Source organism: Eretmochelys imbricata, chromosome 16 (genome assembly GCF_965152235.1).
Source record: "Eretmochelys imbricata isolate rEreImb1 chromosome 16, rEreImb1.hap1, whole genome shotgun sequence".
Lineage (NCBI taxonomy): Eukaryota > Metazoa > Chordata > Testudines > Cheloniidae > Eretmochelys > Eretmochelys imbricata.
In genome coordinates this window covers 23,874,921-23,898,740 of record NC_135587.1, presented here as the reverse complement: position 1 = coordinate 23,898,740, position 23,820 = coordinate 23,874,921, and the positions used below count along the sequence as shown (strand labels likewise).

General features: G+C 43.4%; 1 protein-coding gene across 2 annotated transcripts in view; it reads right to left on the bottom strand.

Annotated features, from left to right (window-relative positions):
• Positions 1-5,851: 5,851 nt before the first annotated feature.
• Positions 5,852-23,820, bottom strand: part of RABGAP1 (RAB GTPase activating protein 1) — a 127,719-nt gene continuing 109,750 nt past the window's right edge. For both annotated transcript variants that reach the window (XM_077836151.1, XM_077836152.1), the window contains exons 20-26: positions 20,357-20,449; positions 19,073-19,183; positions 14,365-14,469; positions 13,751-13,834; positions 12,763-12,834; positions 9,572-9,769; positions 5,852-7,492 (exon numbers count right to left, since the gene is read on the bottom strand). In XM_077836151.1, coding sequence (XP_077692277.1) covers positions 7,370-7,492; positions 9,572-9,769; positions 12,763-12,834; positions 13,751-13,834; positions 14,365-14,469; positions 19,073-19,183; positions 20,357-20,449 — 786 coding nt within the window. In that variant the 3' untranslated portion in view covers positions 5,852-7,369. The remainder of the gene's footprint in view (positions 7,493-9,571; positions 9,770-12,762; positions 12,835-13,750; positions 13,835-14,364; positions 14,470-19,072; positions 19,184-20,356; positions 20,450-23,820) is intronic.

Genomic DNA, 23,820 nt, shown 5'->3' with positions numbered 1-23,820 from the left:
TATATGCAAGCACTATACAAATGAGTCTCTTTGCTATCACTCTGACAAGAGCGGAAGTTTTCTCTTGTTCCAAGCCCTATTCACCATTAGCATCAGGGCAATGGCAACGTTCAGCAGATCCTATGAGAAGCAGAAGAAAGCCAGCGACTGCCTTAATCTTTTCAGCAGTTAGTGCTATGATTGGTTTCTTGTTGCACTGGGCCTCTGATGGGGAGAATGGGACCAGGCAGCCACTCATCAAATTACAGATCAAAAAGGTCAAATGAGTTGTGTGTTGTTATTTTTCACATCCTATATTACAGCTTTTAATTTCAGGAGGCCTCGCTGCCCCACAACTAAGGAGGAGCAGAGTAACAAGCCAGTCCTGTGACAAGACAGGAAGATGGTACAATCTGGGCCCCTCAGAGGGAATGGTGGGGGTATTAAGTAGAAATTCTCTAGAAATTTCATTGTCATTCAGGGCAAAATTCAGAGGGCCTGTTTGAGGCCAAGGCATGATTTAAGCCCCACTGAACTCAGGGGTGAATTTTGCCTTATCCCCTGCCAAAGTAAAGCATTTAAAGCACTGCCAGGTGCCAGCTATTTAAAAGCACAATCCCCCCCTCCATTACTAACACCCACCAGACATTATTAACAAAACCATTTTGTTTTAAATCCCAGAATTTCCTTTTCCCTGCTGGTACTGTCCGAGCGCTATTGCTCACCTTGGAGACGGAGAGCAGAGCAGTTCACCAGTCTGGGTCCCCAGGCAGCTCTGTAGGACAAGAACAAGAACGTCAGGTCCCAGGGCACTCACCAGGGCCCTGTTCTCTTTAACACATGCCCCTGGATGTTGAGCAGGGCTGGTGAACAGACCCTAATGCTGATGCCACTTTGGCTGGCCCCAAGGACACCCAGCAAGGAAACTATTTCCAGGGTCCCCCTGACGCATCCCCACTGCCCTCCCATTTCCGGCTCCACTCCAGCCCCCCCCAAAGCGCCCCATCCCAGTCTTCCCTCCCTGCTCTGTCCCTGTCCCCCCAGCCCCTCCACTCTGTCCCTACCCCTTCCAAAGGTTCATCATCTCCATTCCCCAACCCCCCCAGACCATCTTCCCACCCCGCTCAGTCCCTGTCCCCCTCTGTGCACCTGCCCCTCCCCCCAAGATCCCCCAGCCCCATCCTGCCCCCGCACTCCAGCCCCATCCCCCCAGTGCCCCTGCCCCCAACCCCCCCCAGTGCCCCTCGCTCCACCTCCAGGTGCCCCAGCCTCCCAAGGCCCCCCCACCCCCAGCTCCCTCCCTCACCTGGTCGGGGGCAGCACCTGCTGCGGCCCTGTTTCCCTCAGCCAGGCCGAGCCGCCCAGCCAGGGCCCAGCCAGCTGAGCAGAGCTGCCCCAGCTGCCCGGCTGACCCCAGCCGGGGGACAGAGCAGTGCCTAGCGGCAGGAGGCCGCAGTACCACGGGCTCAGCTCCCCCTTCCCTGTGCCTGGCCCGGGCCCATCTCCCGCTGCAGCCCAGCCCCCTCAGCGCTGCTGCCCTGGGCACGGAGCCTGCGCTCCCCGAGAGCTCAGCTTCTGAGGAGACAAAGGATCGAGCCCTGTCAGACCCCAGGGCCCTGGCCCCCCAGCCAAGCCCCCACCACGCCTGGGCATCAGCAGGGGCAGGGCTCAGGCACCTCGGGCAGCAGCCCACGTTAGCAGCCTGGGACCGGCTGAACTGAGGCCAGAGCTCAGCCCGGTGCCCCAAAAGTTGCTTCTTTGGCTTGAACCTTAGACCGAGTCTGGTCCTGTGCACCGGGTCTTCAGGCCATGCCCCGGACCGAGGTTCACACAGCCCGTGGCCACACACGGATCGACGACTTGTGCACAGTGGCTCAGTCGAGTTAGCCCCCAGCACCGGCACGCTAGGTGTGGATGTAGAACGTCCTCTTCTGGAGGTGCTCACGCGACCGGAGCATTCAGTTGGTTCAATGGACTAAAATGGAACCAGGATTTGCGCTGTCCAGAACCATGTCCAGAGCCAGTTCAATTTGCAAATCAGGCTGAGCCAGTTTAGGATACGCACATTAATTATACAAGGGATGAAAAAAAGAATTAGCTGGACTTAGAGGTTTCTCATACACTACTCATGTGTCTTAAAATCCAAATCACAATAGCAGAGAAAATATGAGCTAAAAATACAGTTTACACTTGGAGGATTATTTAGTGGCTCTGTTCTCCTTGCAGTCAGCCGGATGAACACTTGCTGGTGTCTGAAATTGCCAAGTCTGGAGTTCACTTCCACTATGGGAAAAAAGTGTTCTTCAAGAGCAAGTGGTGGTGCATTAGAACACCTGTGACTGTCAAAGTCAGCACTGGGTAACCAATGGAGATTCAAACTCTCTCTCTCTCATCCACAGAACAGGTACAGTTGGGCACAAACAGTGTATGCTTCCTCACCAGTGACCTAGCCACACCACCCTCTTCAAAGGGTACAGGAAATTAAGCCCTGGCCTCTCACAGGCTAAAGATACGAAAACCTCTACAATGGGCATGGAATATCGGGTACAATGATTTAGGGCTTCAAGCTGGACTTTAATTCTGATTCCAGAACCAAAAATAGTCAATCTAATAATTAACTCAATTCTTGTAATCAAAGATCTCAGTCACAGGCATCCAAGGCTCTAGTTCCCAAACTGGTCCAAAATGATGCTCCGAAGACTTGCTGATGGGTTTTCAGGAAGGTGGCTGGTCACATAGACTCTAAATTAACGTTTGTAATGTAAGTTTTCCATGTAAGCAATAGCTGTAGTTGTCACAGGGGCTGTCATGCGATTGCCAAGAGGGGAGGCAGCACATGAGGTTCTCTCTCAAACCATGGAGATGACTGCTCCCAGGTGTAAAGTGAGCCTAGCTGATCAATATTGTTTAAAAATTCACTAACATCTAGGTACAACTAGAGCTGGAGCTTTACAGTCTGCTTAGCTTTACTGCACCGACAAGCTTTTCTGATAGCAAGTGGGAATCTAATTTAAGAATATGAGCAATGAAGGCAATTTACATGGCCGCAGAATAAAAGCAACACCCCCTGAATCACCTCCACACCACAGCCTTAAATTGGATGTAGTAGAAGATTACAAACAGTTTAGCTGTGAAATCCACCACCACTGATGTCCTTCGAAAGCTGATGTAATGGTATCATGGAAACTGCAACTGTGACAGGTACCTGCCAGCCCCTAGAAGCTGAAGCAAAATAGGAACTTGCAGTTAAGGGAGTGAAGCCAGCCTAATTAACGCAAATTGGAACTTTTACTAGGATTATAATTTTATTATGAGATCATTGAGACTTTGCACTTTCAGTGAGAGGACCAAAGTACTTCACAAACATTAGGCCTTGATGCACACATGAATTTTATTCTTTTTTTACAGACAAAAGCTGAGCCAATGAAATTGTTACTTCCCTAAGGACACACTTCAGAATCCAAGTGTTCTGACCCTAGCTATTAGACCACTCTTCCTCTGGTTTTCTGCCAGGATGAAGGAGGTGCAAGGTGTAGGGGAAAACCCAGAGGAGAGGTGGCAGAGCTGTTTTTTCCCCACCTGATCTCTCCCCCTCCTTTTCCCTAGAGTTATGTTCTAAATTCCATCTATTAATTTTTCAAAGGGGAAAATCAGACAATTCTTACCTAGCCAGGCACTGATCACAATAGCATCTGAGCGTATTCCCCCTACTAACCTAGGATAATGCTTTCAACAGGAGCATGACCCTATCACTAGAAAAGATTGAGTTATTTCAGATTTGACTAATGTCAAAAAACCACCAGCTCAGGCAGGAGTGAATCCTCATTCCTTTTACTCAGCACAAATCTGTTACAAACTCTGTATGCACTTTAAAGGTGCTTGTCTGTAAAATCCCAGATTTCTCAGGGCACTAGACAAAGCAAGCACTGAGCACCAAGTGGCACAGGGTAGAATTTAGAATGAAAAGCAAGAGTGAGTGTGTGTCACATTTTGAACGAGTTTTTATCTCTTTTTGAGAAGACAAGCTGAACAGATGGACTGAAATCTTCCTCCAAATGGCAAGAACTTTACAAATCAGCAAACCAGATGGAAGGTCCGTCAAAAATCTTTGAGACATCGATTAAAAAAAATTTTTTTAAAAAGCAGTGTTTCTCAGAAGGAGGCCTGGACGATATTCTTGAAGAGATGGGCAAACTTATGGGTGAACCTCTGGAATGTTCATTTAAGATTAAGGCATCTGAAGATGCTGAATACCTAAGCAGTTAAAGTCAAAGTCATATGATTTGGAGTTACCATGCTGCAAAGAACAGAAACGTTAAATTACAGATCACAGAACCTGCCCATCACAGACAGTGGCAAGCACTAAGAGGCTCATATATGGAGTACATGAAATTCTTACATAAGAAGCAGAAGAGTTGAACTTATTTTACATTTAATGCACAAAACTAGCTGAGAGACTGAGGTGAATAGGGCAGAGGGGATTCCCCATTCAGCAGGTAATAAACAGCTCATTAAAGCCACAAAAATTACTATTCTCACTGCTTTTACTACTGCAGGTCTGTAAAGTTATTTTCATTGCAGAAGCTCTGGCAAATGAAGATTAAAATGTTTTTTCTTTGGTTCACTTGTTCCCATCACCTTGTAGGCGTGTGCATCCAGCTTCCCTAAGTCCTAAAAACAATCTGCTTTCTTGTCATATTTTATATTTAACCTAGTGCCAGAAAATTTGGATCTCAGCGTGGGACCCAAGTCTTTGAAACACTGTGGATATTTTGCATGAGAGTGGATTCAGGACTGCACTGGGAATTGGGTAATATTCCCACATTAAATTTTAAAATATATCAGTGTGATTGGAAAAATGTGCCTTTCCCATAAAATGTGTCGTGGGAAATGTGTGAGGAGCTTAGTGTACCCATTGTGCAGGTTTTCCTGTGTCCATACAAAAACAAGTAGTATCTGTTTCATGCAATCCCTGATGCAATAATTACCTGGAGCAATACAGCAAAGTTTTTTCCTGACTAGTCAGTTATTTTTTAACCTTTTCTTGAAGGGATGGGAGAAGTTACATTATTTTCCTCTCACTTGGAAGGTGGGAGTATGAGAGGAAATTTTTACTGGTTACCTTCAAACCTTATCCAAATTACACTGATAATTATTGATAAATTGCAGCTCCGAATTCATTCAGGAAGGCATTTCTGTGAAACAGAAAGCAGCAAAGTCTGCACATGGTTAAGAACCTCACTATGTTACTCCCGGAAAGCACGGCTACTGTCAGAAAAGTTGCTATGGAATACCTTTCTAGATTAGGCGTGCTTTCAGAGTTTGCCTTTACTCACTTCAGTGACACAAATACGTTTACTTCTGCTATTTCTGCAGAACTAACAGCTGTGCGAGCCTGAGATGTACTGTGATCTAATTCATATAGTCATCCAGTTGCAGTTAAATTTTGTCCTCCGTTATGAGTGGGCATCCCCTAGTGAAGATAGCATGAGTAGAATTTGGCCCAAGACTTCTTGTTATTGGTGATGATGTACAAACCAGAGAACATAAGTCTGTTTCTCAGATACAAGTGGAATTTGGAGGGGTGACAGAAAAAACATTTTACTTGTAAACTGAGCACATTTGATATGAAAAATATTCAGACCCCAGGAGACCATTTTTATAGTCACTTTTCAGAGCAGAGCCATACTTTTACAATATAGATGGGCCTTCTGCCACACCAGGAAGATCCAGTATCTTTTACATGTCCTTTGTGTATTAATGATTTTGACCTTGGGGAGTTTGCAGATGCTAAAACTGTGTTTTAAGAAGAAAACTGATTTTTTATTGCAAAATATTTAATTCACTGTTAAAATGAAATGAAACAACAAAATAGTAATACAATTTTACTAGGTTATATTTCAATTCATGAAGTATACACACTAGCAACTATCCTACCACCATATCCACACATCTAATATTGATGATGCTACAGTATTTTTTGGTATTAAACAATAAAAGATAATGTATGCCGTTAACAAAAGAGGCTTAAGCATAGCATGTTATACCCCATAATCGCAGATTACATCAGCTAGCATTAGTACAGTAAACAAGAAAAAGGTAGAAATACAAAATAAACCAAATATCTTTATATACAAACCAGTGCCTCTTATTGTAACCAGCTTATACTCACACTGCACACAAAATTTATCCACTGATGCAATAGATACTTCAGCATAACACAAACCATTATAAATTAAAAAAATTACAAGGTGCAAAACCTCCATTCTACAGCTTTCTGGTGAGAACTTCAGGACAATCCAGAGGAGGCGAAATCCAAGCATGTTTAGCACCTATTAGTGCAACTGCACTGAGCATGGAAAAATGACCTACAGAACCTCTGAATGTATTACCAGGAAAGACAGTTAGGACACACAGCAATAGATGCTCGCTGCTACACTCGCGCAGTGATTTTTGCCTCTTAAATATCTCAGTTTATTGTTTCTTTGTCTCATTCATACCTATGTGCAAAACTAAATCCTGGAAGCTCTCACAGAACTTCACAGAAGACTACAGCCGGGTAAAAAACAAAGAATTAAATGTCAAATATTCACATAATTAGTACACATTAGCAATCCTGGTGTGAGGATTGAAACGCTGTCAATGCGTGTGGCTCAAAATATATGACACAGAAGTAAAACAGAATTTGCCAAGAATTCTGATTATTCTTATCCACCTCTCCGACAAGCCTCCCTACCTCAGCTTGTGAATTCCTTTGGCAGCCCATGCTAAAAAACCCAAAGTTGCATAGAATTGATTAGTAACACAGAAAGAAATGGCGAACACAGAGCAATGGATAGGGTATGTATTAAAACAAAATGGGGTTGCTCCAACCAGAACTCTGAAACCATCCCCCTTCATAAAGCAAAGCCTACCACCTCCTCTCCAAATCCTACCTTTGGGGACTGCTTTCTGGCACTGATGTAGTTCTTGCTAAGAGTCATTTTCTTTGTTAGTGACACTTTCTTTTCAAATAAAATATTAAAAAATATTCTAACTGTAAAAAAATCTATCGTATGTAAACTTAACAATTAGGATTTGGTAAGTTCTCGTACCTAGTCTGTGAAAAGCCTCCAGCCAGACCGCAGAATGGAGTGTTTCTCTGAAGAGCGTCAATCTAGCTACATCACCTGTTAAATATCAGTAGTATGAAGATCCCGTGTCTAGCAATAAAGCCTCTTTTTGTGTTTCCATCCACTTTATCACTGACCTATTGAAATCCTGACATGCTGTGTTTCTAATTTTATGTACATTCTGGTCCTCTCACATGTCACAGATTTAAACATCTGGCCACGGAAGGCAACAAAAGGTATTGTGTTTAAGAAAACTGTGTTTGACGGAGTTTTGCTTTTCAACAAGTCTCTTTCCCTTGGACACCAGTCACTGTTTTTATAGAACTTATTGTTCTGTTGAACCAAGTCTTCTTTGCTGCTTGTACCTCGTTCAGCGCCAGGCCCAAATGGTGCTCCAGATCCTGCAAAGAGAAGTGTCAACACCTGTGATCTGCTGCCTACTACAAAATGGCTATAAGGCTCAGAGGGAACCAGGAATTCTCTAGTCTGTTGGCAACTTTTGCTTCTGAAGAGCTTTTCTATGTATAAAACCATCAGTACAGCATGCAGATCTTCTATCTGAATGCACTTTTTAGTGATTCTTGTGTCATTGCCATGCAGACTCCTCCAGGTTTCTTATTAGTGCATTCACACACTCTAATTCACCGCAGACAATGAATGAGTGAGGAATTCTCCCTCCAGGAACTGGATTTTTCCTTACTAACTTTTGGCAAAAAGTGCTCTGAAATCACTAGATTAAAAATAACCTAAAACCCAATAATTGCCCCAAACATAACCCCTAGCCCTTTGGTTTTAATCAATTCTATGTGCACTCTGCAAAAGAAAAGTTAGTATAAACTCGAATGTCTAGATTTGCTGAGCTAAGAATGAGGGACATGTATTGGAAGAGATTACACGTATTGGTAGGGCCCTACCAAATTCACAGCCATGAAAAATGTGTCACGGACCGTGAAATCTGATTTCCCCCTGTGAAATCTGGTCTTTTGTGTGCTTTTACCCTATCCTATACAGATTTCATGGGGCAGACCAGCACTTCTCAAATTGGGGGTCCTGACCCAAAAGGGAGTTGCAGGGGAGTCACCACTTTAATTTAGGGTGGGGAGGGTCACGGTATTGCCACCCTTACTTTTGCATTGACTTCAGAGCTGGGTGGCTGGAGAGTGTGGCTGTTGGCCTGGCGCCCAGCTCTGAAGGCAGCCCCCTGCCAGCAGCAGCGCAGAAGGAAGGGTGGCAAGACCACACCAGGCCATCCTTACCTCTGCCGTGCTGCTGGCGGTGGCTCTGCCTTCAGAGCTGGGCTCCCGGCCAGCAGCCGCTGCTCTCCAGCCGCCCAGCTCCGAAGGCAGCGCTGTTGCACGTAAGGGTAGCAGTACTGCAACCCCCATACCACACACAATAACCTTCTGACCCCCACCCCCAATTCCTTTTTTGGGTCAGGACCCCCACAATTACAACGCTGTGGGGTTTCAGATTTAAATAGCTGAAATCATGAAATTTACAATTTTAAAAATCCTATGACCATGAAATTGAACAAAATGGACCGTGAATTTGGTAGGGCTCTACATATTGGAAATGCATAAACGCAAAGGAGGGAGAGGAATTTTGGTTGGTTCATGGGCAGAAAAATGAGCAAAATAAAATTTAGGCTAAACATCAGGAAGACTTTCCTCACCGTTAAACCATGGAACAGATTCTCAAGGGAAGCAGTGGAAGCCTTCTTGCTTGGTACATTTGAAAACAGACTGGACAAAGAACTGGAGAATACACGGAGGGAAACAATCATCCCCACTGAGCCAGTGCAGGATCTACAGGAATCTTGTATTTCTGACTGCTAAAAATCCATGATAATCAAGAATGAAGAGCAAGGTAGCTAAAAGTCTAAGCCACATTCTTTGGTAAATGCAGCTTCTATAAAACCACTTCTATTTAGGGTTATATTAATGGGTTTTTTTCCCTCCGTGCTTTAATTTTGATCCCTTCAGATTTAAATCAAATGGCCATTGAACAGCATCCCTGTGACAACTAAAGCATTCATCGCAATGGTATCTGAAAGCCTTCAGTAGTGTGTTAAGCAACATGACCAACATCTGTCATATGGTATTCGTTCTATCAGCAACTACAGTATTGTGCAATAAAGGAAGAATATATGATTCATCACTTGGTCAGAGTTAAAAAGGGAAGCAAGGGGTTTACTTTTCCCACCCAGGCAGTCACATCAGATTAGCCTGAAAGGGCTAAGAAGCAACTGGGCAGATGTCTGGATTTTGTGACAACAGGCAAAAAGGGGCTCATATGATTTTAATTATTTTATCTGCATCAGCTGCGTTTTCCAAACTAAATGTTTTGTTAAATCTCCCACACAGGAAATAGCAGGTTACAGTTTCAGCCAACAGTATCTGCTCTAGTCTCCCCATTTGAAATACATTTTTCTACAAATATAGGGCAGCTCTGCTGAGTAACAAATAACCCCCAAGTATTACCTGTATTTTACACTCTGCTTCGACTAGCTGCAGTTTGGTTTGGGCCAGCTCAAGCTCCATTTCTCTCAGCTGGTTTTTCAGACTCTCCTTTTCCTCATCCGTGTCCTCATCAGAAGCCTCCTTGGCAGAGCTGGCGACCTTCACACGTCCTTCTTTATTGAAGAACTCTCGGCAGTGTTCACAGTCATCCACTTTTTGCTAAAATCAAAAACACCTGACTTTGCATTTCTGTTAAGGATGCTGGTAAACGTACCAGAGACATTTCCTGCCCTTGCACTGGAGTAGTAGGACAGGGGTGAGGGAGGTGGGTGGAAAGTCAGTGACCCACACGCATTTAGGCAACTCCCTTTATTCACCTGTGTGGGTAGACAAAATAGCAGGCAAAGCAGGCAAATAAGAGCTTGTCACCCATACACCCCCATTCCTGCTGTGGTTTGTAAACTACAGATTTACTCATACCATTGCCATGGATGAAGAATGGGCACTATCACACCACAGCTGTATAGATCTTTCTGAGAAAGATGTCAGTGCTAACAGAAAGCACCCAACTCAGGCCAGGTTCACCGAGTGGAGTTTTCTGTGAAGTGTTTTGTAACACACACATTACTTTTAAACAGGTTTCAGAGTAACAGCCGTGTTAGTCTGTATTCGCAAAAAGAAAAGGAGGACTTGTGGCACCTTAGAGACTGACCAATTTGTTAGTCCATCACTTTTAAAGCAGCAGGCGCACTCTATACTCAACATCCATCCCCATTGGAAAGGTCTCCATGGTATAACTCCTCCCACCAACATAAAGATCAGGTTCAGGATAAGAAGTAAGATGCAACTGAGCAGGCACTAAGAACCAGGGAATCAGAGTTCTGCTCCCAGCTCTGCCACTGATGTACTGTGTGATCCTAAACAAATCACTTAGCCATTCTATGCCTCAACTCAGAGGCCCATTCTACAAATGGGGGGATTGACACTTATCTTACCCCTGAAGGAATTCTGCACCAAAAAAAAGTAAAAATCTGTACACAACATTTTAAAATTCTGAAAAATTCTGCAAATTTTGTCAATAAATAAATGTGAAAGTTCCAGCATGGTAGTGGGGTGTACAGGCCACTGGCTGCACGGAGATGGGAGATCACCCAGCAGCTCCCCACACCTCCACCTGGAAACATGGACTCAGCGGAGTCTGACCCTGACACAGCACAAGGGCAAGTCCTGCCCCAGAAAACAGGTGCACCAGGTGTGGGCAGGATCCAGTGTGGAGGGGCTTAATGTGTGTGGGGGGGGAGGGGAGGGGGAGAGGAGAGATCCAGGTGCGGGGTGAAAGGGTTGTGTGGGGGGCAACTTAGTGTGGGGGGTCCAGGTGTGATCTGGATGCACAGGGGCTCCTTGGGGGGTTTCTGGATGCAGGGGTAAAAGGACTCTGCAGGGGGTCCAGGTGAAGTTGGTTGGGGCTCGGCAGGGAGGTCTGGATGGGGGGGGTGGGATGTGGCTTGGCAGGAGCGGTCTGGGTGTGGGGTGTTCACGAGAGTGTATGGGTGCTGAGGTAGTGGGGCTCAGTGGCGTGGGGGTCCAGGTGCAGCTTGTTGGGACTCAGAGGGGTGGGGGTCCAAGTGCAGGGGGCTTATTGGGGTGGTCCAGATGCATGGGGGGGTGGGGCTCATTAGGTGGGGGTTCGAATGCAGGGGGCTCACTGGGGGGTGGTCTCGGTGCAGTGGTGAAGGGTCTGGATGCAGAGGGCTCATCAGGGAGGGCCATGCTCGGTGGGGTGGATTTTGGGGGGGGGGGGGGAGTAGTTCTGGGTGTGGGGTGGTGAGGCATGGCAGTAGGGTCTGGATGCATGGGGGTTGGGCAGATAGGTAAGCAATGACCCCTTTCCCCGTGGTTGAGGTGCGATGGGGGCAGGAAGTGTGTGTGTGGGGGGAAGTAGGGGTGGAGTTTCCTGCAGCTGGGGGAGGTTTCTGGGGGTGGGTCTGGCCCGGGCTACTCCATGCAGGGGAAGTGCACTACTCCTCCCCGACACCCAACCCAGCTGGGACTAGCAGCTGAGCCCAGCACAGGGTAGGAGCCCCCAGCTAGGGCAGCCCCAGATGTGGGGGCTCAGCACAGTCCAGGCTCGGTGGGTTCCTGGATGCAAGGGGGTGAGGCTCGGTGGGGGTCCAGATGCATGGGGGTGGGTTTGACTGGGCCCCAGCTGGGGCATTCCTAGCACCACCCCCTCCCGCAGTAATTTACCTCTTTGCCGGCTGCTCCAGGCGCCTGAAACAATGCACCTGTGCTGCTGGGGAGGGGCACGTGACTGCTCTTGCAGCTTCCCTTTGCTTCCCTGTCAGAAAGTCATTTTTCTGCAGGGAAGCAAAGAAATCTGCGGGGAGCAGAAATTCTGTGCCTGTGCAGTGGCACAGAATTCCCCCAGGAGTATTATCTACATAACAGGAATTTATGAAGCTTAAAATGTCCAAAGTGCATTGAGATCCTCAGCTGAAAGCATTATGGAAATCCAAAGTATTGTTCACATTACAGTAGCAGGTAATATGCCGTGTCCAGGGCTAAATAGATATTTCAAGAGATTTCACAAAGAGTCGTGAATCTGACAGAAAAATGATTGCACCTTCTGATCTGTGCTGAAATGCAATCAGCTTTATCAAGGGGAAAAATTCTCTGTGGAAACTCCCTATGGATTAGATTCGACAGACACAAGGCAAACAAAACACTAAAACTAACGGGGAAGGCAGGCCAAACACACACTGAATAGTCGGATGACCACAGGACCATTGGCTGCACCGGGTGACGGTACTAAGCACAGAGTGCAAGCGACAGTTTGTTGTTGGTAAAATTCTTCTTGGCATAATTATTTCTACATTCCCTCAATGTTATATTATGGTCAAAGCAGGCTGGTGGTGCCTTCTCCTGCTACAGCAAGAAATCCCTCATGATAGCTAACATCAGGTACTGAACAGTAACAGTATGTTAGAGGATGGTATGGTAGGGGGAGCTGGAAACTAATTGCCCCAAAGAATGCTGTAGGTGCCATTTATTTAATCTGTACTTGTGCCAACAGTGAAATGTGGAAGGTACTCAGTGCAACACATCACTCTAGCTAATTCTTTAAAGAATTTTTAAAAAGATCATAAATGCACTGATTCATTAGGCTGATAATGTTTAAACAGTGAAGATCCTGGTAACATGCATCTCCTTACCCGTATTTTCTCAATTTCAGCTTTATTTGCTGTTTGTTGCTTCTCCAGTCGCTCGCTCAGCTGGGAGCAAATCTAACAAAGCAAAATTCTGTTACCATGCAGCAGGTTCCTTAATAAATATTAAAACCAAACTCCTGTGCTACAGCAGCATTGAAGTGGAGATTTTAAGGGCCCCAGAAGAGTCAGGAAATTCAGAGTCAAGGTTTCTAAAACAACCTGGATCCTGCTGCGGGCACACAGGCATTACAGCAGGGTTTTTCACTGCAATCACACAACATACATGCAGTAATGCGTGGAGTTACATATGTGCCTCTAAAGCTGTAGCCAAAGGTGCAGTTTAAGCAAGTAAGTTCATAGTTCAGCCTCTCTGGGGGGAGTCAAGACAAACTGAGAGGAAGCACAGTTCCTTCCATTGCCTTGAGAATCAAGTAAACAACCATGACAGTGGGTGTGGCTAGCCACACCTACCCCTTGAGGTTTGTTTGATGCAGCCTAAGGATATCTTGAGGCTAAATTCCTAGTAAATTGAGCTATGGATTGGATACCATGCACTGCAGGATTGTGAATCCAAACCTAACATTCTGAAACAGTATCATAAGGCTGAATCAAGCTAAAGGGCTTCTTTATCATCACCATCTGGTGGGAGAAGGGAAGATGGGGGAGAAAAATTTTGGAGTGAAGTGAACAGCCAAGCCTTCAGATTGCAAGACCATAGCCCGTTCAAATAACTTTATACCCTTCATAATGGATACGATGGGTAATTGGCACCTTATAAAGATTTAAGTCAGATCAATAGAACATCGTGATCTCAGCCAAAAAAGCATAAAAACCACCACAGCTAATCCACTTAAATACCTCAGAAGTCCCAGAAAATGCATGGCAAATATTGTACTTTATATGGGGATGTCTGGAAAATAAATCCTAAATCCCAGAGAATTCCCTGGCATGTGATAGCAGTCTGTCCAATCTCTATCCAAGATGCACTTACCTGCTTATAGTCACCAATAATAGAGCTGTTCTTTTTAATCTCTGACTCTGCCTTGTCTAATTCCCTACGACACATTTCCTTCAGCTGCAGTAAAATAAAGAGAAAGGTTACCTATTTACAATACCTTAAAAAATAATCTGACAGCATCTGCAGAAGACAACCCACCTTCACTCCTCTAACCCATAACCCTTCAGAGATGACCAGCCTTTCTACCTCTGAGGAGCAATGGGCTAGTCCAGCCCCACTGCAATCTAGGGTGTAGCTATCAAGCTAGTTTGAGACACTGATGGGCAGGCCTATCAGGAAAATTGGGTTGGTTTGTGGCAGGATATGTACGAGGAATTCACTGGGGTAAATGGTGACAGTTTGAACCCTATGTTGCTTCCATCTGTAGTAACACTGTCTGCATGCGTCCATACTTCCAAGTTAGTTAAATATTAAATTACAGTAAGCAACCAGCTTTCAAAGGGATCCTGAACTCTGTTTCTCTATGCTTTTTACACTGCACGAGAGGCACAAGGATAACTTGGAACGATAAGCCCTTCCTATACAGGTCTCGTTTTCTTAATTTCCATGCTCTACAGAAATGTGAAAGCAACAGAAACGCCCATAACCTGAGCAGACTCCTCTTCTAGTCGCCTTTTTTCTTCTTCTGCATCAATTAACTTCTGTTTGGTCATTAGCAATTCCTTATTCAGCGCATCCGCCTTTTCCTCTGCCTGAAACACACACCGTAGAGCAGAACATCAAGCACAGGATTTCCCATCACTAAAGAACTGCATGCGCCATTGTGCCTATGCTTCTTGGCATCCAGTGGCACACCAGACCCACGGGACTCTCCCAAGGCAGCAGCCTCATTCTACACTGTTCGTTTTGATTACAAGTACCATCAAAGGAGATAAAGGGACCATTTTTGATATCAGATCATCACAAGAACAAATTTATTATCTGTCATTTTTGGTGCTTCCTACAGCTTCGATATGAAAAAAGAGTTCCCCTGGAAACTGCATGCCTGCTGCACAATTATCCTTATTCCCATCAAGCAGACCTCAGTAGCACTCCCCACCCTGACCACTCTCACAGGAGACCCTGATCCCCACTTCTCAACCATCATTTAACAGAAGAAACACCGCAAAACCAAGACCTTATTACAAAGACTCTGACTGTTCCTAGTATATTTTGAGAGTCTGTGTAAACTATGCAGGTGAAAATTAAAACGAAATTACCTTTGCTAAAATACATGAGCAAAATACATTGGGAGACTTTTTATTTGCATCTATTCACTTGATAACCAACAAAACTCAGTAAACCACAACTGGTCTCCTAATGTGAGTGAATGGACAAGTCCTGTAGTCTTATTCTTATGAAGGTGGAAATAGCACCTGACAGATGCTTAATTGCATCAATATAAAGGCAAAAATTAATCATTTTTGGGGGGGTGGGAGAGTGAGAAGGAGAAAGTCCTTAATGATTTAGCTTTCTGGGCCATATAACATGTCTTCTTTCATGTCCTATGTACTGCCAGGCACACTGCACATGCTTCAGAAATAGCTAATAGTGGTTAGTGTAGAAGACTGGGAGTCAGTGTGGCGTCTCTGTTCTGCATAGATAACCCTCCCTCCAAAAGCTCTTCTTTAATTTCACTGACCAGCCTCAGCAAAGTCAGCATCTGAATGATTGCTCCCAGGAAGAAATCCAATTAGAGAAATAATTACTCCCTTTTCACTTGGGCCTGGGACCAGAATAGTAAACTAAAGGACAATGGAAGACACAGAACAGATAACTATTTGAAAGAAGATCTATAATAAAATACTTTAACAATCCAAATCTCATGTTCACTTTGCAAATGTCCAAGCTGTGGTGGGAATACATTCATTAAGAAAGCCCCAGGAGAGCTTCACCATATCAAAATAGACATGACACCTGCCCATGAAGGCAGTTACTCCCCTCATTTCTTAAGCCACCCAGAAGAGTTTGTATTAAAAACAGCATTTAACACAAGCAAATGAGAACAGTCCAATGAAAATCCTCTCTACTAAGTACTCAATACTCAGGCAGAAAATCATAGAATATGAAAGTTGGAAGGGACCTCAGGAGGTCATCTAGTCCAAACCCCTGCTCAAAGCAGGACCAATCCCCAATTTTTGTCCCAGATCCCTAAATGGCCCCCTCAAGGATTGAACTCACAACCCTGGGTTTAGCAGGCCAATACTCAAACCACTGAGCTATCCCTTCCCCCAATGTGAACATTGAACAGAAGATTGAAATGATCTTCGAGTACAGTACTCCTTGCTCCCATGAAGAAGATACTGAGTTCCCTTCTATCTGAGCCCAAGGGACCAGTGCGGTACTATGACAAACCACTTCACCACAGCTGTACATTAACTCATCTTTCTGATCAGGTAAGACAGAACACATTTCTTCACTTTCCTTCCGAGATCTACTATGATGATGAGTCTGACCTTGATAAATACATTTCGGGGATGTAAAAATATGAAGGATAAATTAAACTGGAAAAGACCAGAACTGACAACAGCCTTGAAAAGCTCCTTAGGTTGATTTAAAAAAATCACATAAGATAAATCACTCAATACCATTATTGCAAAGGTATGCGTCTTTTCCAGCGTTGCTGTTTAAATACAATAACTCAGGCCTCAGACAGATTTACTGATATATATATATATATGATCAATAACTCAAAAGGTTTAAAGACTTCAGAAAGCAATTGTCTCAATCCCTTTCAAAGAAAGGGAATCACAAAATGAATTTTAGTCCACTAAAGTTTTGATGATCCTTAAAAATAGGGGCACAATCCTAAGAGACTGACTTGTCGATATCCATTGGCTCCTAATTGTTTTGAAGTTGAAGAAAACTGGACATCTGACTCCAACAAAAGAAGACTGAAGCTTAATTTCTGGGCTAGTATACAGGAAATGAAGGAAGCTGCTTAATTTCCACTCTTTGCTTTGATCTATCTAGGCTAAGAGATTGCAAATGTGCCTTTAAGGTATCAGAAAAGGTGTATTACACAATGTCTTTCAGTACTTTTCTTCCAGGTCAGCTGACTAGTTGAAATGGAACACGATCTCAGGGCCCAATTAGAAGAATTAATCCTGAGTTTAAAAAAATCCAGGGTCCTAGAGTTTAGGATCAAATCACGTAAGTCCCCTCAAGGGCAATTCTGTCAACTTCATTTAGCCATTTTTGGAGGATGGACAGATTATAACAAAATCCCATGGGCTACCTCAGAGGTTTGGCTTAATTCTGCTTTGTATAATCAAGTCAACATTAGAGCACAGCTAAGTCTCATATGGGTTCAAGTGGTCACAAGGGAGTTACTAGTGAATATCAAATGCAACAAAAGATGATCCCTTCAGTGCATTTTATGTTGGGGCCCATCCTTTGAACACAACTGCTCAGTTGTCCTCATATTCCTCTGTTATGTCTTTGCTGAAATGGAAAAGGGGGTGTAACAAGGTTAACATGCTGGTATTTTGTGATGTCCCTGCCCAGAACAAAAAGGTAATGGAATTTATATATATATATATATATATATATATATATATATATATATATTCATATTTATAGCAGGTTTTCATAACACTAGAAAATATTCATCCACTGGTATAAATTCTCACTGTGAAACAGTAAGAACTTCTAATATTTTTCCTGAAGAAACTTTCCCAGTAAAGAGTGGGAATCCTTACTTCACTTAGGTTGCTAAGTTGAAACACTTTAAAGTCGGTCAAATCCTGGCTTACACAATTTCCAAAAGCCAGCTTCCGCTGGGATTCACAAACGCATGTATCTTCATACAGAATGAGAATGGTATGACACAAGCACTTTCTCTCTTTCCCACATATTTCCAGGGGGATTGGTAATATCTACATCAGTTCAGAGGCAGCAGCAGAAATGCCAGGTCATTTTGCCCTACCACATGTGCTGTCTAAGGCAGTGTTTCAGTCCTTCTGTGTTTCTGGAAAAGTATATCCTTGCAAAACATCCCCAATGTGATTATCTAAATATGACATGAAGGGAAGAGACAGCAAAGAAAAATTCAAGTAACACAACTGGAATCGAAGCACCTGTGCAAAATGAACATGGAACAAGAAGACAACTGAGTTTTATAAGAATCTTTGAAGATGTTAATTTTTAGCATCAAGGGTGTTCTCTCACACACACGTAAATACTTGATCAGTACAAGAATGTACCCTCCAGTGGATTTGCCTTTAGAAAACTATTGATATGGGAAATGACCAAGGTGACTGCAAATACATTGGGGGGCGGGGGGAAGAGAAGAGTCATAATAAATTCAGTCCATATTGGCAGACTTCAGCAAGCCAAAACACACAGGATGAAATTTTGAAAAGCACCTAAGAGACTTAAGGGTCTAAGTCCCATTGAAAGTCAAAGGGACTTAGGGGTTCTTAAGTGCTTTGCTGACAGTGAACCACTGCCAGGAAAGTCAGAACACAGAAGCCACCATAATTTCACGAAGGCTGAGAAAATGGGCTTTCTAGACTCCAGCTACTACTGTCTCTTATCCAACATAGTGGCAAAAACAATAAAGAGCGAGAAGCACCTGCATCCTGCAAGACCAAGATGGTTTTTACAGTCTATACATATAGCAATTGCTCAGCCATGTCTGTGGCAAACACAGACGCCATCTTGCACCAGTTACCCTACACAACATGAGGGGAAGAACAACACTGCCGATTTACACGCAAGGGGATATCTAGGAAGTCAGAATGCAACTTTCCAAGTAGGAATTTGGCTCCATGAAGGAGCCAATACCTCTTCTCTCCCTCAAATGACCTTAGGCTCTTTTCATGACCATGGGTGTCAGAGCCTCAGTTTTAGGTATCCTTCAGATGGGACCTTCAGCAGCATAGTGCAGCCTAGTGCCATGCTGGGATAATCATCTAGTACTGACTTGGAAAGAAGAATTACGCTTACATCAACACCACCACTTGTTGAATGTCCTTTAAAGGTCTCCAAATCAATAAATGGCCAAACCTGCCCCTGCTTAACTCGTGAGACCTGACAGGATCCTGGCCACGGTAGTAGGCTTTCCGTTATAAATGTATAAGCAATCCATAGGCCTGAAGGCAAAAGATAAATGGAAAAACATCCCAAGGTAAAGAAATAATGAGAGATTTATCAGTCTCATATGTAGAAAATGCAGGTTTACAAAGTAATTGTAAGAGCATGATCCATCTACGGACACCCGCAATGAGACATTAAGAATTAAATGAGAGAAGTAAATAGAAATGAAGTTTTGCATTACTGCACCCAAGAGCAGAGGGAAATGTTTTGCCTTACATTATCTAAATCCTTTCGCAGTGCAATCTTGCTGGTGACCAGTTCGTGTGCAAGATCATCATTTTCTTGTTCAAGCCTCATATTTGCTTCTTGCAGTCGCCGGTTCTCTCGCTATTGGAAACAAAAAACCTGAGTTTAAAAAAAGCTCTCTCAAGGAGTTTGTGTACCAGAAACCATTTTGAGTGCCTCTCAGCTCACAAAAAGAAAAGGAGGACTTGTGGCACCTTAGAGACTAACAAATTTATTTGAGCATAAGCTTCATGGATGAAGTGAGCTGTAGCTCACGAAAGCTTATGCTCAAATAAATTTGTTAGTCTCCAAGGTGCCACAAGTCCTCCTTTTCTTTTTGCGGGTACAGACTAACACGGCTGCTACTCTAAAAGCTGTCATCTCAGCTCACACATTCACACTGTAAGACTAGCCTGGAAATTCATTTCTGGCTGCATGTATTTTAGTGACAACAAATAGCTAACCATATTATGAATATAAAATAGTTAAGCAAAAAATGACCTTTGAGAAGCAGCTATTTATTAGCAACTCTGCTTAGCCATTGCTGGGAAGCTAACTGAGCTGTAGAAAAGCTTCAGGCAGCAGAGAGGTGGGGGTGAGAGTCCACTGCCAATATTCCCACACACATTCCCCTCCAAGGCTCGGGATAAACGTTGTGTGCTGTGAAAGGAGGGGTGAGGGGGGTGCTGCAGAGAACAGGGTGGGGGGGGAGGGAGTATGTGGAGACTGCTCAGCTGTTTTCTCGCTTAAACAAAACTGCTCTGTCACAACCATAATCGAGGAGGGAGGCTACAGCTCCTGGCAAACACATGGATAGAAACTTCACTTGAAATGTTTATACCCTGAAAAATAGACTCAGTATTTGACAGCATGCAACATGTGTCACAGGGGGAGGAGAGTGAAGACTTTATGGCAGTGAGCTGGCTTATACCCACCAGAATTGATTGATTGTTTAAATATCTGGCACTTGGTGCAATCAGCATATTACACAAATGGACTCTTCTGAGGCAGTTTTATGAACTCAAGTGCAAAAGTATATATCTGCACTAACCTGCCCTTCAATTTAATGGAAACATTTTATGAAGGGGCTTGCCCCAGAACGTCCCTGCTGATGAACACAAATAGGCATTTCTTTCATGTTCATTTGGCAGAATTAACCTGTCCTATCAAAATCTCTGCATGCTGGCAAATAAAGAGAAACAACTGAAAGAAACAGAATTTGGAGCAGGACTTTCTTGAGAGACCTCAAACTGACCTAGGTGTGCAGTGTGTTACCTCAAATCTTTCTATAGGATCCTCCTGTTGTGCTTGTTGCTCTCTCATGGTATGATATTCCTTTTCATATTTCTTCAACTTCTTCTGACCAATCTAAATTAAACAAAACATGTTAGTTCCTGGCCAGTTCCATTCTTCTCTCATGGAAAAGAATACACATTTATTTCACAAAGTGTCAGTGGTGCAAACCTCAGGCAACACCTGTCTGCTACAAAATATGATTAAAATGTTTCCCATCTATTCTGAGAGTGAAGTAATTAGAACTGGCCAAAGAATTTTGACTTATTCAATGTAATCAAATAAATATTCTCTCTCTTCCTGCCTTCTTTAGAGCACAGGTGTTTATTTGATGAGGTTGAGGTTTTAAGGCTGCCTCTTCAGCGGTAATTTTTAACATCATGCATACACATTTTCTTTGCTTTTTATGAAACTGCTAAAACAGGAATGGCCTGAGCAAGGTTCATCACACCGCTCTGCTAGCTCATACCTGACTTAAAAAATCTCCAATCCCAGGGCTGCCTGTGCATCTCAGTCAAGCCACAACAGACTACATCAGCACCAAAGGGAGAGAAGGACAGAGAAAAATGATGGTCTGGTAACAAGCAGGTAAGGCACCATTCTGGAACTCAGGAGATCTGAGTTCTCCCCCCAGCTCTGTCAGACATTCCCTCCCTTTGTGACCTTGAGCAAACGAGAATCACTGCCCCGGTATTCCCATCTGTAAAATGGAGGTCAGAATCCTCCTCTTCCTCACAGAGGTGTTGATAAATTCATTAATGCATACGTGGTGCTCAGACACTACAATTACATAAGACACAGAAAAATCTTTAAACAAAACCCACCCCACCAGAGCCTCTCCTTGTGTTGAGGCCCGGAGACATGCCAAGTACTGTAGTGGCTTAGCAATACAGCCTATGCTGAGACCACCAGGCTCACTTCACTTGTGGCCTAGCACTGATTTACAATGGGTCTCCAATGATCAAAGGCTGCTGGACCTTACTATTATCTCAGTAAGCTAGCTAAATGATAAACGGGGATGGCTAACTTTTTTTAAAAGTACTTGTTTGACAAGATTTTAATGTTTAATAAACAAATATTTTGCAAAAGAATAAGACAAACATATGAAAATCGGTTTATGGTTATTTCCTACTTTATCATTAACAGTCTTGCCCAAGATGAACAAACTGCAGAAAACTGAGAGCTAGGCTCCCTCTAGTGAGATTCCTGTAGAAATGTTTTAACTAGATTTCGACTGAAATTTTTCCACTTCCTTAGCTGGCATCTCTGAATAGCACAATTACAGTTATTAGAGTTAATCAGGAAAAATAAAGAGTAAACAGCTTAATAAACACTTACAAGGGATCTTTAGGAACTAACTTCATTCTCAGGAAAGGGTTAAAATCTTAACAAGTAGTTTGTTTCACTGTATTAGGACTTATTGAAACATGTTCTGGCTTTTACATGCTGAATCTCACATTAGTGAGAATGTTAAACACTGAGGAGGGAGGCAGCCAGCAACACGAAAAGGAAGGAAATAAGCACACACCCCAATGTATTCAACTCACCACACTTCTGAGTGTATCAGAACCAATCTTCGCTCTAGATATGAGTTACTGGGTGATCACAAGGATCTTTTTGTGATGATCACCAATATATTTCATAACAGCCCCAGTGGGAACAGCGCGAGGGGAACGGCAACAGAAATCTTGGAATTTGCATTGTGAGACACAGAGGCAGCAGGAATCCCAAATTCTAGTTTTTCTGGGGCAGGGAAGGTCGCAGTGGCTCTTTTTACATTTCACTGTAACAATGAAGTGTGACCTTAAGAATCTAGCATTATTTCACGCTCATCATTCGCTGACCTCCTTTTCAGCAGAATGCTGTTGTAATCACAATGCCTCAGCCAGGCTACATCCTATAAATGATTCAGCTTGACATCAGGGCCTTTTCTGTTCAAAAGCATTTTCAGGTAAAAAGCAAGAGATTTTTTTTGACTTATATTTTATAATGGGCTTATATTTTGGGCTTATATTTTAAGTCAAACCAATTACATACAGCATTCCAATTAAAAAAAGGAAAGAAAAGTGTGTGTGTGGGTGAGAGCTGCAAGCATTGGGCTTTTGCTCAGAGCCCAGTGTTGCAACCTGCATTCTCTCCAGCAGCCTTCCATATTCTGTTAACTCTTTCAATACAGATGGCATCTGGGAAGACTATACAATACATTATCTGTGCTGTGCCATTAGTTCATGGTGCACTGGAAACAACAGGAGCCTAGGCAGCAGTGGGAAGGGGAAAATGAACGAAGTTCTTGCTGTGAAAAGTGAAAAGTAAAATGTGCGAATGCACTCTTGGCAATGCAAGTGGTGCACACGATATTAGCCAGACGCATATTTAATATCAATGCTGTCTGTAATCAGTAAGACTGGGTCGTCTTCATCCTGCTTATTCCCTTTTCTTACACAGGTTTTTGATCAGAACTGAGTACAAACCCGTTAACTGCCATTTTGAGGTCTATGTAGAGAGCCTGCAGTGGAGTGGGCAAATGGGGAGCAAAGAGCTCTGGAAAACCCAGATGCCCAGGAATGTTTACATACTATGCTTAGACTCTAGCAGCATACTGAGCTCCTTTAGCCATGTTGTAAGTATAAAGAAGTTTTGTGCCAACACCAATGGTTTTGCCCAAGAACTTGGCATATATAGTTAAATTATATATATAAAATATATATCTAAAACTGTCATAAGAAGTTAGAAAGTTTCCTTTAAAAACATAAGACAGCTCTATTTCAGAAACAAATGATCATAGCTATAAAGGGGACACTACAGAAGGGGTGTTTTGGGAATCTAGTTTAAACGTCTCTTTTAAAGTGGTGGTTTAAAGGTTTAGTTGCAATATTTACAGTTTGATTTGATTAAAGAGAAGATGTTGACTTTCACTGTGAATTAATGCAGGGTTCATTACCACTAACTGCCAGGATATCCTTATTCCCAGTGTCAAAGGCTACATCCATTTTACATAATTACATTAAGTAATAGGGTCTGGTGGACAATTTCTATCTGAGACATTTTTGTTCACCTCAAGCGATAGAACTGTATGAAATATCGCCCAGAGAAGTACTTTGTCATACAGCTATTATTAAATAGGAATTATTAATTAATACAAAGGATACATTAATAGTAAGGCAATTACATTTGCGGACCAGAGCCTCCTTTGTAATGACAGAGTTGGAATCAATTTGCAGCACAGTATTTGATCCCCTGGCAAACCTTGATGATGCTACAGTTAACTAAATCGGAGTGTGATGGACCTCAATTTGGTTCTGCGGCAGACACCAATTCTAAGTTCTGGGTTTCAGAATTTGGTATCTTTGCTATTTCTAATTAGAGAGTTGTTTTGATCAGAAGGACCTTCTCTAATGAGTCACATAGTTCCCTTTTTGCATTGTGGCAGTACAAATTTCATTACT